This window comes from Oreochromis niloticus, linkage group LG4, assembly GCF_001858045.2.
Source record: "Oreochromis niloticus isolate F11D_XX linkage group LG4, O_niloticus_UMD_NMBU, whole genome shotgun sequence".
NCBI classification, from domain to species: domain Eukaryota; kingdom Metazoa; phylum Chordata; class Actinopteri; order Cichliformes; family Cichlidae; genus Oreochromis; species Oreochromis niloticus.
Genome location: NC_031969.2, coordinates 1,909,842 through 1,926,798, shown reverse-complemented (window position 1 = coordinate 1,926,798; position 16,957 = coordinate 1,909,842). Strand labels below are relative to the sequence as shown.

Genomic DNA, 16,957 nt, shown 5'->3' with positions numbered 1-16,957 from the left:
AAATCAGGCAGCATATCAGTTTCTTAGAGCCTTCTGTTGAATCGAGCCTTAGAAACCTCGGTGTCATGTTTGACAGCTCGATGTCGTTTGAGCAGCTGGTCCGAAACTGTTTTTTATCATCTAAGGAATATTTCAAAACTCAGACTAATGGTGTCAAAGCCTGAAGTGGAGATGATTATTCATGCTTTTATTTCTTCCTGTTGGATTATTGCAATGGTCTTTTTACTTGTTTTGACAAATCAGCTTTAAATTGTCTTCAGACTGTGCAGAATGCTGCAGCACGTCTCTTAAACAGGCACCAACAGAAGATCTCATATTACTCCACTTTTAGCCTCCCTTCACTGGTTGCCTGTAAGTTTCAAGTTTCATTTTAAAATTTTAGTTCTAACCTTCATGTTGTATTTTCATTCTTTGCATTGTGAAGCACTTTGTGATTTTTATCTGTGAAAAGCACTATATAAATACATTTTACTTACTTACTTACAGCCATTACAACTGTACTCTGAGACGCAGCATCGATCATGACTCTTGTCAGTCAGAGCCAGGCTTTTCTCCATGATTGCCTTGGGTGAGAGAAAAAGCTTACAGCTGACTGGAGGAATAATCCATCCTTAGCCTCCGGTCTTACAATCTCCTCACAGACGCTACCTCTGTTCACTGCAGGCATGCATTTGCCTGTCAGCAACTAAACCTGTTCTAACTGGGACATTTCATACCAGGATTTGATTTGATTGCTTTACATCTGATTCGCGCTTCATTCATCTGCAAAAATGACTATCAGAACAGCGCGCCCAAACCGGGCACAACATTTCCAGCCCCGTTTGTATTGCCTCAAAAAGGTGGGTCAATAGCATTACTGTTATAGCATTATTAAGTATTCCTTTTGTAATATATCTTGATTATCCATCATTCATTAGCAATTAAAGGCTTTTTCACATTAGGTTCTAGTTTTCTAAATAAACTGCTTTTGTGAAAAAAGAAAAATACAAAGCACGCGAGCTGCAATAACCTTATTTCCCTACTTCCTGTTCTTAAGTGTATATAAAGATTTTTCTGTGGCATGCAGTATCTAATGGATACCCATGCATTTGCATGAGATTTAAACATGATTGGTTTGCCAGCATAAGAGGCTTGCTGAAGCTAATCTTTTACTCCACCTAAAAGCTAATTAGTGTTGTTGTTTGGCAGCATGGTGTCACTGCAGTCTAAAGCATCTGAACAACCTTATCGTTATGCACCTCAGATAAAGATATTAACTTTCAAACAGTTCATTGGCACAATGAGGCAAAGACAGGAATAAGATAAACAAAGAAGTATTCCAGTATTAACCTAACTAATTAGATTCTTTATGAAATAGGGCTGGTGTTGTACAGTATGAAAGCTATTCTTACCCAGTTTACTATTATTCCAATTTTAAAAAACTCATGTAAAGAGAGGGGCTGAGCTGTCAACTGATCACCACTTGGTGGTGAGTTGGATCAGGTGGCGGGGGGAGGATACTGGACAGACCTGGTGCACCTAAACCAGTGGTTCTTAACCTTGTTGGAGGTACCGAACACCACCAGCTTCATATGCGCATTCACTGAAAACCTCTTTAGTGAAAAATAAAATATGATTTTTTTTTCAAATTCAAGACATAGATATGTTTTTTTACTGGTGCACAAAATGATCCGTGCGTGTCACGGCGGAGGCTCTGCCGAACCCCTGAGACCGATTCACCGAACCCCTAGGGTTCGATCGAACCCAGGTTAAGAACCACTGACCTAAACGTATAGTGGGGGTGCGCTGGGTGTCTCTGCCAGGCATGAGATCTTTAACATGAGATCTTTAACACACACCTCTGGCAGAGCTTCAACAGCATTCCGAGGGAGACTGGAGACACTGAGTCCCAATAGAGATCGACAGACCACGTGACTTGCTCGCGTTGCATTGTAGGTACGAGTGGCAGCAAAATCAAAACACTGCATCAAGCGCTAGCATATCCAGCACCGGTAACCATTCATTCTGCGGTTTTAATCCCTACTTGCATTTTATTTGCCTCAAAAACAGTTATGTACAAAATGAAGGAGAACACGGCAGGTCCGTACAAAGACAGACGCGACGAAAAAGTGAAAAAAGGTACGAGGAAAAAAATCAAAGGAGTGAAAGGGTTAGACCCATATGAGCATACAGAGTGGACTAAAGACGTTAGCGTGCTGCCCAACTTTCATCGCGCTCATATTTATAATGTGTGAGTGCATACACTCATGAAGTGTTTAGTAACTTCAGATCCCTGCAGCAAGCCCTGATGGGTACAGGACACAGACATGTTCCGAGTAGCCAGATATGTAGGTGGACACCAGGTTTTATTCTAAGTGAAGGACAACCCTTCAAAAAACGGACAGAGCAGTGGAGTAGCCAAGGCAATAGAACAATATAAAACTCGATTACTAAAATATAATTTATTTCACAGAAAGATTTTAAAGAGTTAAAAACACCACTGGCTAGGAAGAACACACAGTAAAAACATAAAAACAACGCTAAAAGTCCTCTGGCGTCAGCCACAACATTAAAATCCACCAAAATCGGAGCGGGACAACGAAAACCCGGCGACATCTCCGGCCGTCCTGTCTGTCTCTTCGCTTTGGAGTACTGGAAGAGAGAGGGGGCAGCGATAGTGACTGTTCTTTCCAGTGAAAGGGATTTCTTGTAGCAAGCTAGCCACTTGTACCTACAATCCTTTGTGGTTTTACCCCAGAAATGATGTCACATTTTCGAACTCTATAGACCATGTTCAGCACCATTGCTGAAGCCGCTGAACTGAGCTGCAGCCGCAGGGTGGTTGGTAACAGTCGTGGTCGTGGTGATAACCCCCGAACCAAATGGTGGACACCAGAGGTGAAGGGAGCCAGCAGGCTGAAGAAGGAAGCCTATTGGGCTTGGTTAGCTTGTGGGACTTCGGAGGAAGCTAATAGGTACCGACAGGCCAAGCGGCATGCGGCAATGGCTAAACCAAAAACTCGGGTGTGGAAGGAGTTCAGGGAGGCCATAGAAAAAGATTTTTGGACTGCCTCGAAGAGATTCTGGCAAATCATCAGGCGACTCAAGAGGGGAAAGCGGCGCTCTACCTGCATTATATATAGTGCAGGTGGAGCACTACTGAACATTGAAGGAATACTTCGAGGACCTCCTTAATCCCACTGGAGGAAGCAGAGTCTGGGGATGAGGGGGACAACTCCTCCATCTTTGGGGGTGAGGTCTCTGAGGCTGCTAAACAACTCCCTGGTGGCAGGGGCTCCTGCGGAGGGTGAGGTGTGCCCCCTGAGTTACTGAAGGCTCTGCATGTTGTATTGCTGTCTTGGTTGACACGCCTTGACCGTGTCCTTCGGGGTGTCCTGTGTGAGGTGCTTCAGGAGTATGGGGTGTCTGGCCCATTGCGGGAATAAGTCAGACTTGTTTCTGGGTGGTGATGGGCTCTGCCAGGGTTGCCCCTTTGTCACCCATTCTGTTTGTAATTTTTATGGACAGAATTTCTAGATGCAGCCAAGTAGCAGAAGGCTTTCTCTTGGTGGTCTGAAAATCTCATCTCTGCTTTTCGCAGATGATGTGGCTCTGTTGGTTTCATCAGGTGATGGCCTCCAGCTCGCACTGGAACAGTTCACAGCTGAGTGTTAAGCGGTGGGAATGAGGATCAGCACCTCCAAATCTGAGGCCATGGTCCCCAGCCGGAAAAGGGTGGAGTGCCCACTCTGTGTCAGGAACGAGTTCCTGCCCCAAGTGCGAGAGTTTAAGTATCTCGGGGTCTCGTTCACGAGTGATGGGAGAAGGGAGCCAGATATCGACAGACGGGTTGGTGCTGTGGCTGCAATGATGCGAACACTGTACCGATACATTGTGGTGAAGAGAGAGCTGAGTGTAAAAGTGAAGCTCTCAATTTACCGGTCAATCTATGCCCGTACCCTTAGCTATGGTCATGAGCTGTGGGTAGTGACGGAAAGAACAAGATCACGGATACAACAGCAGAAATATGCTTCCTCTGAAGCCCATGGCTGGCTTCTCTCTTAGAGATTGGGTGAAAAGTTCAGACTAGAGCCGCTGCTCCTCCACATCGAAAGGAGCCAGTTGAGGTGGTTCGGCCATCTGACAAGGATGCCTCCTGGGTGTTCCGGGCATGTCCCACTAGGAGGAGGCCCCGGGACAAGCTGGAGGGATTATATCTCTCGACTAGCCTGGGAACGCCTTTGTGTTCCCCCTGGACAAGCTAGAGGAGGTGGCTGGGGAGCAGAGGGATTTCTGCTTGAGCTGCTGCCCCTGCAGCCCAGCCCCAAATAAGCAGAAGAAGATGAATGGACAGATTGAAATAGTAGATAGATATCTCTTTGATGGATTTTTGTACTTGACTGTTTTGCTTCTGTGACAGTATGTTGTGGATTCACAGCGACAGCTTCCACAGGCTGTCTCTGTTGTTATTATTCTCTTTCATTCACCTCTGTTTTCAGCTGGAATCGATTTTGCTAGAAATGCAGGACCCAAAAATTGGAGTTAAAGGTACAGAGCAGAAGCTCAATATCAGTACCATCCCACATGTCATTGCCGGTGAGTGTGACACACACACACACACACGCGCACGTGCACGCACACACAATAGAAATAAAACTGAATTAAATTAAACGCAAACATTTCTAGCATTTTTAACTGGTACATGATGTAGGAGGTAGAGCAGGTTATCTACTAATCAGAAGGCTGGTGGTTCAAACCCTGGCCAGTCAGAGTGCTTAGAGTAGAACAGCACTATATAAAAACCAGTCAAGACTATTTTGTATGATGCCTGCTGATACCTTCCCTCTGATGTGTTACTAATGACACTCATTCTCTCTAATCAGTGACTTACATTACCCCTCAAAAGTTTGGGATCACTTGCAAATATATTTGTTTTACAAAGAAAAACACATTCACATGCAATTCACAAAGAATTTGATACATTTCACAAACAATTAAAATTAATCAGATTATTTTTATGAAATGATCTACCTTTGTGCAGAGAGGCCTATTATCAACAACTGTCAGTCCTGTGGATCAATTTCCTGGTGTGGCTGCTTATCCAAATGAATAATTTTATAAGGCTAATTCATTCGTAGAAACCCCTTTTGCAATTCTGTTGCACAGCTGAAAACCATTCTACTAATAAGGAAGCCAAAAAGGAGCATGGCATGCTTATGGCATGGCCTAAAGGGCCTGTAAACAAAAAGAAAGAATAATCAGTCAGAATTCCCACTGTAATGGAACGGCCAGTATGGTCTGAACCCTACTGAGCTGTTGTGGTAACAGCTTGACTGTATGGTATGAAGCCAATCTCCATTGAACCAATCCATCTTTAGAGATGCTCCAGGAAGCATGGGCTGAAGTCTCATCAGATTACCTTGAAAAATTGACAGCTAGAATGGCTGAGGTCTGCCAAGCTGCAACTGCTGCAAACGCAGTTTGTTTTTAAATTTCAAATTCAATTTGTTTATATAGCGCCAAATCACAACAACATGTGGTTCAAGGTGTTTCATATTGGAAGGTAAAGGCCCTAAAATAATACCATATAGCAGGGGTGGGCAACTCCAGGCCTCGAGGGTCCTGCAGGTTTTAGATGTGTCCTTGGTCCATCACAGCTGATTCAAATGGCTAAATGACCGCCTCAACATGTCTTGAAGTTCTCCAGAGGCCTGAGAATGAACTCATCATGTGATTAAGGTGTGTTGACCCAGGGTGAGATCTAGAACCTTCCAGTGAAATCTGTATTTTCAACTCTATACATGAGCGCGTTCTGTTTATTTTCTATTTCCTGTTCAGACTAATCTAATATGTGTTTAATGGAAAACGACAGAAGCTCCAGGGTGATCCCAGACGGTAGTGGAAATGTGAGGAAAAGGCAATTAATGGTAAGATGAGGTGAACGAAGCCTCACTGTATAATTTTTCAAGGAGGAAAGTAGAAGGTTCACTGCAGGTGAGCGTTCCTCTTCTCAGCCTCCTGTTTCAATGAAGTATGAGGGAAAAACACGAGTGCTGTAATCTGTTGCTGCAGGGACTGGAGTTTGAGACCAAATTCAAGATTCTGGCAGCCTTCTTAGCAAAATCCAGATGACCTGACATCTGCTGTGCCCTGGTAACATGGGCATGTATAGAAATTTGCGTGTTCACTTGGAAATTGCAGTAGTCCATATGAGTGATATCCATGATAAAGATGCTTCCATTTACATGCACACTGACTAATCGGAGTGATGGACTGGTTTTTCAGAGGCTTTAACTTTACATAACACAGCAACTGCTATCATTTTAAGGCCTTTGTGGAAGTTGACACAAACAAAATATGGACCAGCTCTACTTCCTCCCTCCATTTGTGTTGGGCACGATGGGAACTTGTCAGGTGCATGCTATGACTGTACACTAGAACATGGAAGACTTTTGACATATATTTTTTGAATCATCCTGCCTCGTTGAAAACCTGCATTCATGCATTTATTTCTTTTCTTACTTCTGGACTGGATCAGCATTCCCTAACAGATTGCTCCAAAATCTTCCTGAAAGCCTTCTGTTGATCCAAAAATACCAGAGTAAGGATTGGGATTTATATCATATATTTTTTGCAAACATATGTTAATAATCACTGTATGTGTTATAATGTCCATGCAAAGTTTGGTTCTGATTTTCCCATTTGTTGAGGAGATGATGGGGTAGGTTATATACATTATACTAAGATTACTGCATGTCACTGACCTTTCTACTCTTGCCCATAGTTTATCTTTTGTCCTGTTCATTGGGTTGTTTTTGTGTGGTCGGTCTGAGCTCCTCATCTTTACCTTACAGTGCACCTTGAACTGACTGTTACTGTGAACTGGTGCTATATATAAGAAACAACCAAGTGAAAAAAACATAATTCTGTAAATGGTATTAAATAAATGTTTCAAATTGATTTAAAATGCCACAAACTGATACGGAACAATTAAAGTTTTACGTAGAAAAAGAACAAATAATTCTCATAGTTTTAGTTCTTTCACTAAAGCCTACCTGTTATTTCTGAAGCTAAATGCTCCTGTTTATTGAACCTTCATCATTTGTTCTGTCCGATGTGCTAGACCACAAGGTGACAGTGCGTTTACCTCTCAGTTATTTAATCTGTACAGCCTCACTGGATTATTTAAAGCCTTGCTGCCTAAGCTGCTCTGCCAGCAGCTAAATAAAGCAGCCATGATTGGATGATATCTGTGTAGTGCTCTAAGAACCAAAGTGACTTTTTAATCTGGACTAAGGCCTGGAAGGAAAATGTCAGCAGCCAACCATTTGACCCAAGTATTCTGCCAGCACTTACAGTGTATAAATGATGTGTTAGAACCAGAGGTATTCCATCAGGGGGGTGTAGGTGTTGGTAGCTGTAGGTGGCTGCGACCTGCTCCGCTGCTGCCCACATAGCAAAATTGGTATGGCCCGGATCTGGCCCACACAATGTGCTTACACATGGCCCACATACCGCACAGAATGACGGTTGCAGACACACTGCTGGCCCTGTGCTGGCCCAGAACAGTTTCAGCTCTGGCCCCAGATGTCAGCCTAATGTGTACCTTAATCAAGCCATGTAATAACAACATGTGCCAGAACATGCAAAACAGTGCAAAAGTAACATGAAGAAACTCTGTTCAGACAGTGAACGGACTGATTCTTACACAGCGCTTTTCTACTCTCCCAGATTACTCAAAGTGCTCTATACAACATGCCACATTCACCCAATCACACACTTTGTATAAACTGAGTGCTTCCTAACTACATTCATACACTTGACATGCAGACTGGAGGAGCCAGGGATCGAACCTTCCGACCAATAGGCAACCTGCTCTACCTCCTGAGCTACAGCCAGCCACTGGCAAAGATGAGTAAACCCTCACTAGGTTTTGGATAAAGTGTACACTCACAAACCTGTCAAACCTGCATTTGAAACGTTGGCTACCATAGCAGTATAGTATTGCAACATGGCATTTGGGTCTTCTAACTAAAACAGGAAAATAGGAACATAAATAGTGCCATCATTGCCAGACCTGGCCCACATCTGGTTGACATACACCCTGCCATGACACCAGTCAGTCAGAAGTGCCAGCTTGATGCCAGATCTGGGCCAGACCTGTTTTCTATGAGCCTGGGCCACATAAACCAAACCACAATCGGGCCAGATGTGGCATGCCATCACATAAACAGTGCCATCTACGCCAGGCCTGGCCCATATCTGGATGACATACATATACACACACACACACACACACACACACACACACACACATTCCTACTTACATATCCTCTTAAGCCCCACGCCCCCGGTACCGGGGGCAAAAGGGAGGAGATCACGTTTAATCGGTTATAACGCCGGTTGAGAAATATAACTCCAGACATGTGTGGTATCCACAGAAACCTCAGAATCTCAGCTAAAATGTCATATAAACCATTTCTACAACCACCAAACACACCGAAAACAAGCCGCGATTAAACGAGCAGTTACGTAAATGCGCAGAAGTCTGCTAAACACGCAAACGAGAACCAGACAGTCTTCAGACTTCATGTAACCGGTTATAAATAGGCTGGCTAGCTTCCAGGGCTATCACTGCGTAAACACACAAAGTTTGACCACGATCGGACCAAAATTCACCGAATTAGCCGCAAAAGAAGAAAAAAATTAGGCGAGAATAAAATCCACTTCCTTTTTCTGTGTTCCAGTCTCAGTAACTTTGACACAGTAATATCTGCTTTAATATTTACACCTCTGATTAAATGTCCCAAGTGTTAGCTTCATTTTGATACCAAGATTGTAAGGACGGAGTTTGTAATTGCAGGGAAATAATCAATTTAATTTAGGCATTGCATTTTCGAGCAGGAAGCTCAGAAACCCCCTTGGGGCTGAAGAGGATATAAAGGTTCACACATATACATACAATGCCTTAGAACCATGTGGGCGTTGCTTTGCTGTGTTTTGTGTGAACTGTCTCTCAATAAAAGGCAGCGAGAGGAGGCCATCGTCGGGGTCATTTTCGTGCTGGACACAGATGAGGCCTCCCTTGCGCAAGTAATCGATCGATCGCTGGCTGTCTTGTTTTCTTTCATGATGAATAAGTCTCTAGAACTATCGGGTTTGTGGGAACAGACCCAACAGTGGCTTTTATGTTTGTAGTCATTTAACTTCCATCCATCCATCTAACTTAGGGGAAAGAAATGCCAGGTTGGTGCTGGTTACTTTAGGTGCATGTGGTCCCCTTTTGTCGTTAACTAAATGAGTTGGTTCACTTTATGCAGGTATTCACCAACTCTCTGTGAGTGAGCCTAAAGAAGTCACTTAGATAAAACATTTCTTCCACTGAAAACGTCCAGATGAACAGAATGAACTTGCTGGGATTTCCTGCTATGTTATCCATATGCTGGCAGAACAGCAGTTTGTGCTCCCTGATGGTGATGGCGTGGAGAGATTCAATTCAATTCAATTCAATTTTATTTATATAGCACATTTAAAAACCACAGGCATGCCAAAGTGCTTCACAGAATGAGTTAAGAGCAATAATAAATACAAATATAAAGCATAAAATACAAAATACACATAAAATATACTAACAGGCAGGTGACATAACTAACCAATAATACACCAGGCATAGTAGACACAACCCGAAAGGCTGAAGGTTAAAACATTATAATCATTAACAAGTAATAAAAATAAGTTCCAAATACACTAAGGATGTGGGCTCTAAGAGCTGGGGAAGGCAAGGCTAAACAGATAAGTTTTTAATCGAGATTTAAAAGATTGAATTGAATCAGATGCCCGAATAGCTAGGGGGAGGTTATTCCAGAGGTAGGGTGCGACAGCGGCGAATGCGCGGCCACCTCTGGTCTTGAGCCGAGATCTCGGTTGCACCAGGAGCATTTGGCCTGCTGATCTAAGCGCTCTCCCAGGGATATAAAAACTGAGGAGATCCGTAAGATAGCTGGGCGCGGTGTTGTTTATGATTTTAAAAGTGAGCAATAAAATTTTAAAATCAATACGAAATTTAATAGGGAGCCAGTGCATCACAACAAAAGTCGCCTCAAGGCGCTTTATATTGTACAGTAAATCGCACAATAATAAATACAGAAAAAACCCCAACAATCATATGACCCCCTATGAGCAAGTACTTTGGCGACAGTAGGAAGGAAAAACTCCCTTTTTACAGGAAGAAACCTCCGGCAGAACCAGGCTCAGGGAGGGGCGGGGCCATCTGTCTATTAACACATAGTGAGTGAGAAAGGTGACTGGAAAGGAAAAACTCAATGCATCATGGGAATCCCCGGCAGCCTACACCTATTGCAGCATAACTAAGGGAGGATTCAGGGTCACCTGGTCCAGCCCTAACTATATGCTTTAGCAAAAAGGAAAGTTTGAAGCCTAATCTTGAAAGTAGAGATAGTGTCTGTCTCCTGAATCCAAACTGGAAGCTGGTTCCACAGAAGAGGGGCCTGAAAACTGAAGGCTCTGCCTCCCATTCTACTTTTAAATACTCTAGGAACAGCAAGTAGGCCTGCAGAGCGAGAGCAAAGTGCTCTAATAGGGTGATATGGTACTACAAGGTCATTAAGATAAGATGGGGCCTGATTATTTAAGACCTTGTATGTGAGGAGCAGGATTTTGAATTCTGGATTAAACAGGAAGCCAATGAAGGGAAGCCAAAACAGGAGAAATCCGCTCTCTCTTTCTAGTCCCTGTCAGGACTCTTGCTGCAGCATTTTGGATCAGCTGAAGGCTTTTCAGGGAGTTTTTAGGACATCCTGATAATAATGAATTACAGTAGTCCAGTCCTAGCCCGTGGTAAATAGCTGATTATTAGATTGAAGCATTAATTAATGGCAGGACTTGATCTGTTTTGTAGGAATGGGGTCTAAAAGACATGTTGATGGTTTGGAGGAATTAATTGTTGGAGTTTACTCATACCAATAAGTAAGGTCTCTACCACAGTGACAGTAAACAGAATGAAATAATCCTAGAATCAAACCCAGTGCTCTACAGCACAGTGAGTTAACAAAGATCAAGAAGACCTACCTTACACGAGGGTTAAATGATTCATAGATATTGGAATCAAACCCTTTGAAACAATGAATAATAGTTGAAGTCACCCTGGTAAAGATAAGCAGAAGCTGCTTGTTGTGAGGCAGCAGTGCTAACCACCATGCTCCCCGCTGTGTAATCTATTACTGTAAAGTTAAATGTTATTAAGAAATGATCAGAGTAAAGAGGGATTTCAGAGTTTACTGTTACATGTTCTGTTTTTATGTCAGAGCAAGTTCCAGAATGTGATTGGTGATGTGCTGAGCAGGCTCACTGATAATGCCTGATACTAGTCTAATGCTAGATTAAATGCACTGCCGAGGCTGTCCTTTGCAGCACCTACATGCATGTTAAAATGACCTACTATGATTATTATATCTGAGCCTATATAAGGCTGTGTGCCAGGTTTTCAAATAAAATAAAACCGTATCTGGTCGTTGGTATGCCTCGGGGGTGATTTAGACTAACATACTAATCATGCCGTAACCATGTCTCTGTAAGACATTATTAAACGATTTAGACGTAATGTTCATAGTCCACATTTAACTGTTTTACACTTTGGAACAGCTGAGGGTGCAATTTGGTTCTTTCTTTGTTAATTTTTATTCTGAAGTTGTTTTTATCTTCTCTTTTTTTGCTGATAGCAAGGATCATGCCAGTATCTGCTTCTTTCTGAACAGGATTTCCAAATTAACCTCCAGTGTACTCATGTTTCTGACTTTCATTAAAATAATTTGAGATGAAATTATTTTCTTTGTGCTGTTTTTGATTTTGGTGTGACTTTGAACCCATTTTTTCAAAGGATTTATAATTTTGGTTTCCACTGACCAACAAATGACACAACATAACTACAAAGACGAGTGATTTAAGTGTTCTTAATTCTGATCAGCATATTTATGTCTCCACACAGGTAATGACATAATTGCTTGGATTAGCAACAAAATGAAGACCAGTACAGAAGGTACGATCAAAGCTCTTTTTCTAAATGTTCTGCAGACATGCACTTTGAAAACACTTTGACACATTAAATCACTGCACACACCATTTACCAGAGTTACTGTAGTTTTATTTCTTCTTGCCTTTTTGCTTTTAATTCAGTGTAGTTTCACTTAGTTTCCATTGTGAGTTTTCTCATTTCAAGTTAGTTTTTATTTTCTGAAAATGTTTTGTTTCAGCCAGTTTTAGTGTTTATTAATTATTAATGTATGGATTTGGAAAAATCAGTACAAGTTTAAAAAAAATAAAATAAAACTAAAGAACTTTTTGAAAGCAGCTGACAACCATAGTGGAGTTGGCATTTCCTTCCTGTGTTTGCGTAGGTTCACTCTGGGTACTGGGCTTCCTCCCACAGTTCAGACATGCAGTTAGTGGGGTTAGGTTAATTGGTAACTCTAAATTGGCCATAGGTGCGAATGTGAGTGTGAATGGTGTCTGTCTCTATGTGTTAGCCCTGTGATAGGCTGGCACCCGCCTCTCGCCCTATAATAGCTGGGATATTACCTCTATATTATGAATTTATATTTAAGAGAACACCAGCCAAATGTTGTTTGAACTGATTTTATTCTGTTTCTTTCCTGCCTTTGTTCCAGAGGCTCAGGCCTTTGGCACCATGTTGGTAGCTTATGGTTACATCTACCCCCTGCAGAACCATAAGAAGCTGGTCATGTGCAACGACAGCAGCCTGTACCGTTTCCAGGTAAAGCTAAATGTTTGCTTCACCTTTGCTACATGTGATAAGAGTCAGAGTCACACGGTCCCATGGTAGGTACAGTATGTGAAGGAGTTTATATGGAATTTGTCATAAGTTACATGTGAGAAAAAACATTATCTGAGCAAATTGTTTCGTTCTGTGGGTGCAGGTATTTATTAGCAATTAAATTCCTTGTGCATAAATTCAACAACCTGTGAGCATAGAACTCAGACGTAGTCCTGCTAATGTGTCTGTGCGCATACATTGTTTGGTTGGAATCAATAAATGAATTAAATAAATGCATCCATGATTAAATAATGAATTAAATGTTTTATAAATTAATTAAATAAACATAAAAATAATTAATTAAAAGGCCATTAATTTCATTTATTTCCAATTTTAATTAACTAACTGCACATTTAATTAATTAATTACATATTTAATTAATCATTTAATGATGTATTTATTTAGTTCATGCTGGCACTCCTGGCCCTGCAGCTGTGTTTATAAATGTATTTTATCTGTCAGCCGTCAGGTTGTGGGGTTAACGCTGATCGAGTCAAAACCATTGCTTTGGTCTGGTTGCTGTTCTTGTAATGGTACCAACACGGCCTACACACAATCGTTTGGACATGTGCGGACCCAAACGATACATAACCTTTTGAAACACCCTGTTTGTCTGTCACCAAATACACTGTCAACATGTTTTAGCCAAGAATGCCCTGGCTTAACCTTCAAATATCTGTGAGATGGAGCGCAGAGTGAAGGCAAAGGACCAACAAGTGCTCAGCATCTCTGGGAACTCCTTCAAGATTGTTGGAAACCATTTCAGGAGACGACCTCATGAAGCTCATGGAGAGAATGCCCAGAGTGAGCAAAGCAGGAATCAAAGCAAAGGATTTAAAATATAAAACATGTTTTAAATTATTTCACACGTTTTTGTTTACTACATAATTCCACATGTGTTCATTCATAGTTGTGATGGCTTCAGTGAGAATCTACAATGGAAATAGTCATGAAACCAAAGAAAAAACAAACTTTTGATTGGTAGTGTACATAAAATTGTTTGCAGTCAACATGAAAAAGGAATAAAGTTGGGTCTATGACTACAGTATATTACTGATGCTCATCAAGCCAACACAAAGACTTCAAGGCTGCTATTTTAACTATTTTCTGGAGAACTGATTGGTCAGCAGGCAATGATTTCATACCTGTTAAAAGGAACCCCGGCTATTAACACATGTTTGCGCTAAAATATGCACTGTGCTTTCAATAACACATATGTGGTATTAAAATATGCCAAATGTTTTCCTTTTAAGCACATTTTATATAAAACCGATTTGCCAGTATGCCGAGTTCACAGTTAGCAGCTTCTGTTCAACCTTTCCAGTTTGAACCAGAGCAAACCGAGAGAGAGGATGAAGTTTAGTTTAGATGAAGATGAAAACAATCCGTCACACGAGGACGCGACAGTGAGGGAAAACTGCTGGTATCTATGCGGCTGCTGCTTGCCAATGGCAACGGTGTCGTGCCAAATTATGGATCCCCAACAGAATTTGTTTCCCCTGCGTTGGGACCTTGGCACAACATCGGACGGGATTATTTAAATAAACCAATGACATTTTGACTGATTATTATTTGTATCCTTCTGTAACTGTACAGAACTGTACTGAGCCAAAACCTCCAAAATTTCAAGAGCAATAAGTCTTTGGACAGGGGGAACAAATTGTGGCAGGATCAGCCTGATATTATTTGTATCCCACTGTAACTCTACTGTATAAACAGCTAACATCTCCAAAGTTTCTCGAGTAGTTAGTCATTATAAGAAGTGTTTATGAACTAAAAATCACGAATGTGGGATACTGTTTGTCCGTGATTTCGAAAGGCCAGTGCATGCTCCCGACGCAGGGGAAACAAATTCTGTCGGGGAGACCTAGTTTGGCACGATGGCTTCCAAGTTTTGGTGCATTGTGTTGCATGGAGAATCTGTAAAAATAACAATATTGTAATTTCACTGTATAATAAAAATTAGAATTCTGTTAATGTTTTTTTATCATGTGGTTATGCGATACCATGGATAGCTGCTGCCATAAAATTGAGCTCTTTACAACAAACGCTCTCAGACACCTGTTGCCATTGGCAAGCAGTAGCCACACAGACACCAGCAGTTTTCCCTCACTCTCACATCCTCGTGTGACGGACTGTTTTCATCTTCATCTAAACCAGAGGTTCCCAAAGTGTGGGGCCCGCCCCTAGGGGGGCGCAGAGCCATTGCAGGGGGGCGCGGTATGAAAAGAAAAAAAAAAAAAAAGAGCGCTTGGACACTGTGGACAGGTTTTGACGGGGCTCCCACACAAACGCAAAGCAGGAGATGAAGCATCGCCAAATATGTTTCCAAACCACCTTCCTTCCAAGCCAAAGACAGGAAAATATGGTGAAGCATATCTTCCCTTTGGCTTCACCTGCACAAGTGCCAAGGTAGGTCTCCCCTGCAAAATTAGTTTCCCTGCGTCGGGAGCAGCGCTGGGCTCTCCAAATCACGGACAAACAGGATCCCACATTCTTGATTTTTAGTTCACAAACACTTCTTGTAATAACTAACTACTCCTGATATTTTGGACATGTTAGCTCTTTATGCAGTAAAGTTACAGCGGGATACAAATAATATCAGGCTGATCCTGCCACAATTTGTTCCCCCGGTTCAAATCACGGACAAACAGTATCCCACAGCTGTTTTTGTTTTTGAACCCATTTTGCACAGAGAGGCATTTTTTGAAAAATGTATTGACAGCAATGTTGAATATTATTACACAGGAAAAAAAACAACTACACGTAAAACAATCACACTGTGACGCCTCTGCCTTTCTAAATGCAGGGACAGTAACTGCGTGTGTGTATGTAAGCGTGTAAAACCTGCAGATAGTCAGATTAACAGTATTTTGTCTCTATCTGCCATTCTGCAATTCATCTCATGTAAACAATAACGTGGCGCACAGCGTGACGTGAAAAGAGGCACATACCTTTGACGTTGCGTGACAAACTCTGTAATCCTCGTCCACACGTAAACGCCAAAAAGGAATTTTAAATAATCTCCGTTTTCGGTGAATCGCAACGCTGTTTACGTGTTGACGAAAGGCCCAAACGCATAGAAACAGCTGCGTTTTCAAAAATACCCGTGTAGGTGTGGACGCAGCGTAAAAGAGTTAGTAGTATATTTTATTACTACCTGTAATTTATTGCCGTTTACTTGTATTTGCTTAATTGTTTACTAAATGTTTGAGGTGTGAAATAAACCGCAATGGAGTTTGTAAACAAAATATGTGTGTGTGTTTGGAGGATGTGTTTGTGCGGGGGGGCGCGAACATTTTTCTTGTAAAAAAGGGGGGCCTGGCAAAAAAAGTTTGGGAACCACTGATCTAAACTAAGTACTGGTTGACTATTTTCATCCTCTCTCTCGGATTGCTCTGGTTCATACTGGAAAGGTTGAACAGAAGCCATTTCCAGTGCGCTGCTAACTGTGAACTCGATGTGGTGCAACCACATGACGTCACTACCCAGAGTGCATTGAGAAGTAAATAACAATGGCGGCCTACTGGTAAATCGGTTTTATATAAAATGTGCTTAAAAGGAAAACATTTGGCGTATTTTAATACCACATATGTGTTATTGAAAGCACAGTGCATATTTTAGCGCAAACATGTGTTAATAGCCGGGGTTCCTTTTAATCTCTAATCTGGATCTTGTAACCTGCTCCAGAGTAGGTTAGGTTTGCAGCGTAAGTTACCATGGTAATGCACTGTGGCAAGAAGGGTTCTGGGTTCTCATGTTGGTGATACAGAACCTAGGGTTAACCTTGAAGTTTCCTGGATAAGTAAAATCCTGCTTCATAGTACAGGCCTCAGACTATATGAACTGGACAGGAAACTTTGAAAGATGTGCTTGCACTCACACATGCTGTGCATAATTATAACCATACACACAAACAACATAACAGCTGGAATCACTTCCTTGACCTGATATCAGCTACAGCATGAAAACGTGATTCACAGTGCCAGCAGTCCTTCGGCAAAGGGAAATTGAAAACACCCATATAGACTGCTAAGAAACCCTCCATTTCTTTAGGGCTGTGGATTGGATCCTCCAATCAGAGTACAGATTTGTACGATGAGCAATATGTTGAATCATCTCATCAGT

General features: G+C 41.9%; 1 protein-coding gene across 1 annotated transcript in view; it reads left to right on the top strand.

The window, feature by feature from the left end:
• The first annotated feature begins 593 nt into the window (after positions 1-593).
• rgs9a (regulator of G protein signaling 9a) overlaps positions 594-16,957 on the top strand; it is a 41,783-nt gene continuing 25,419 nt past the window's right edge. The window contains exons 1-4 of the mRNA XM_003456870.5: positions 594-839; positions 4,479-4,575; positions 11,984-12,034; positions 12,663-12,769. Of these exons, the coding sequence (XP_003456918.1) occupies positions 771-839; positions 4,479-4,575; positions 11,984-12,034; positions 12,663-12,769 (324 nt within the window). The 5' untranslated portion in view covers positions 594-770. The remainder of the gene's footprint in view (positions 840-4,478; positions 4,576-11,983; positions 12,035-12,662; positions 12,770-16,957) is intronic.